General features: G+C 45.0%; 1 protein-coding gene across 1 annotated transcript; it reads left to right on the forward strand.

Annotated features, from left to right (window-relative positions):
- Positions 1 to 255: 255 nt before the first annotated feature.
- On the forward strand, positions 256 to 636 carry LOC138879032 (uncharacterized). Its single transcript, XM_070158606.1, has one exon. The coding sequence runs from the start codon at positions 256 to 258 to the stop codon at positions 634 to 636; it is 381 nt and encodes a 126-aa protein (XP_070014707.1).
- Positions 637 to 1,776: the final 1,140 nt, after the last annotated feature.

Raw genomic sequence — 1,776 nt, forward strand, 5'->3', positions numbered from 1 at the left:
TTAACAAAGCAATTTCCCCCTCCGAGTGTGGACCCCGAGCACAAGCGAACCGGCATTATTACAATCTTGGAGGATGGTCGGGTAAGGCGTCATCCCTTTGTACCCCTTTTATGAATCTTACTTTGGTCTTTGATGCCCTATACTAACTTCATTTCTTTTTAGGTGTTAGTGCTTCACCATGAAATCTTCCTCCAATACCGCTTAAAGATTAGCTAACTTGAGTTCAAGCTCAAAGAGCAGGTCCGGAATAAGGACATGTATAGAGCTCTTACTGAGCAGCAGGATGAGGCCCTCAATGACCTCCCGACTCTCCAGGATAAGTTGGAAAAAGCCCAGAATGAGGCCTCTACCCTGAAGCGGGAACACGCCAACTTGGTTAAGAATGTAAAGATCTTTGAGGCTAAACATGAGCAGCTAGTCGTGGTGACTAATAACACCACCTCGCAGGTCCAACAAAAAATAGACCGGATCGATCGGCTTCGGGCCGAGATGGACGAGGTCAAGGCCACAACCGAAGTGTGGAAGGGCAAGATAGACCTGCTTGCTTCAGAGAAAGAAGCTGCAAAGGCGGAGCTGGCATCGATCGAGAACCAACTTCGGGTAGCGAAGGACAAAGCCAATAATGGTCTCGGCTGAATGATAATCTCCGGGCATAGTTGAGCTTGCCGTCAAAGAACGGTATGCTCTTGGACAAGAATACGCGATACTGAGGTCTAAGTTATATACAACCGCTGCTGATGCCGAGGAAATGGTGTCCCAGTACAAGCCAATGTGGAGGCAGTCGAGACCCGCTTAAAGATGAAGACTGTATACATAAAACGACTATCCTGGAGAGAGACCCTAGAAGAAATCCATGCCGAGGTTTTTACCTAGTGGCCAAGATTGAAGAAGTTATGAGGTTCGAGGCTGAGGCGAAGAAGCTCTACAAGCCTAAGGGTCCCAAAGGCTCTGAAGGATCCGTCGTTTCTAGCGACGAGTCGGGCCCCGATGAAAACCAGGCGTAGATGCCTTCGTGTTTTTCTAGTTTTTCCCTTATGTATTTTTATTTATTCATTTTAAGGTCGTTCTATCGAGCCTTTGTAAATATATTTTGGAATATAAAAAATTTCCCTTTCTGGAAATATCGTGCCTTTACTTTTCCAGAATCTTCTTGAAATTTCTATTTGTGTATTGTTTTTAATGCCATAGCATAGAATCAGATATTGTTCCGGGGCATTCATTTTCTAAAGGTTCGAATGAAGCCCGACTTTGATGCAACTTTGTTTGTTATGGCTTCGAACCCTCGGTGAGACCAGAGGTTTTGAAGATGCTTAAGTATTTTTAGACGATGTTTTTGTCGAGGGTAACCCTTTTGTAGGTTTTGAATTTTCATAACACCTTACTTTCTGGTGATGGACTTCGGATGTTTCAAAGCCGTTTTTTGGGTGGTCGTAGCCTTTTATATTTAGGCACCGCCTAATAGGTTTTGTGCCTCTGGGATTCGATAGCTCGAGTCGTTCGAGTTTTCGTTGGACGACAGTTCCTGGGTAGGGGTACCCTGTGGTCATGATAGTCCCCGAATAGGGGTAGCCCATGGGCTCGATAGTCCCCAAGTAGGGGTAGCCCGTGGGCTTTAGGATCCGAGATCGAACAAGCAAAGATACATTGTAACAAAGTGTATGGGAAGTGGAAATTTCTTTCATTTCTTAGTATGCAAAGTACACTATTGAAAGTACATAAAAACTTGTGCCATGGCCAGAGTGGACTCTTTGGGCACGGTTCACACGATCTTTTATC

The sequence above is a fragment of the Nicotiana sylvestris genome, chromosome 10 (assembly GCF_000393655.2).
Source record: "Nicotiana sylvestris chromosome 10, ASM39365v2, whole genome shotgun sequence".
NCBI classification, from domain to species: Eukaryota; Viridiplantae; Streptophyta; class Magnoliopsida; order Solanales; family Solanaceae; genus Nicotiana; species Nicotiana sylvestris.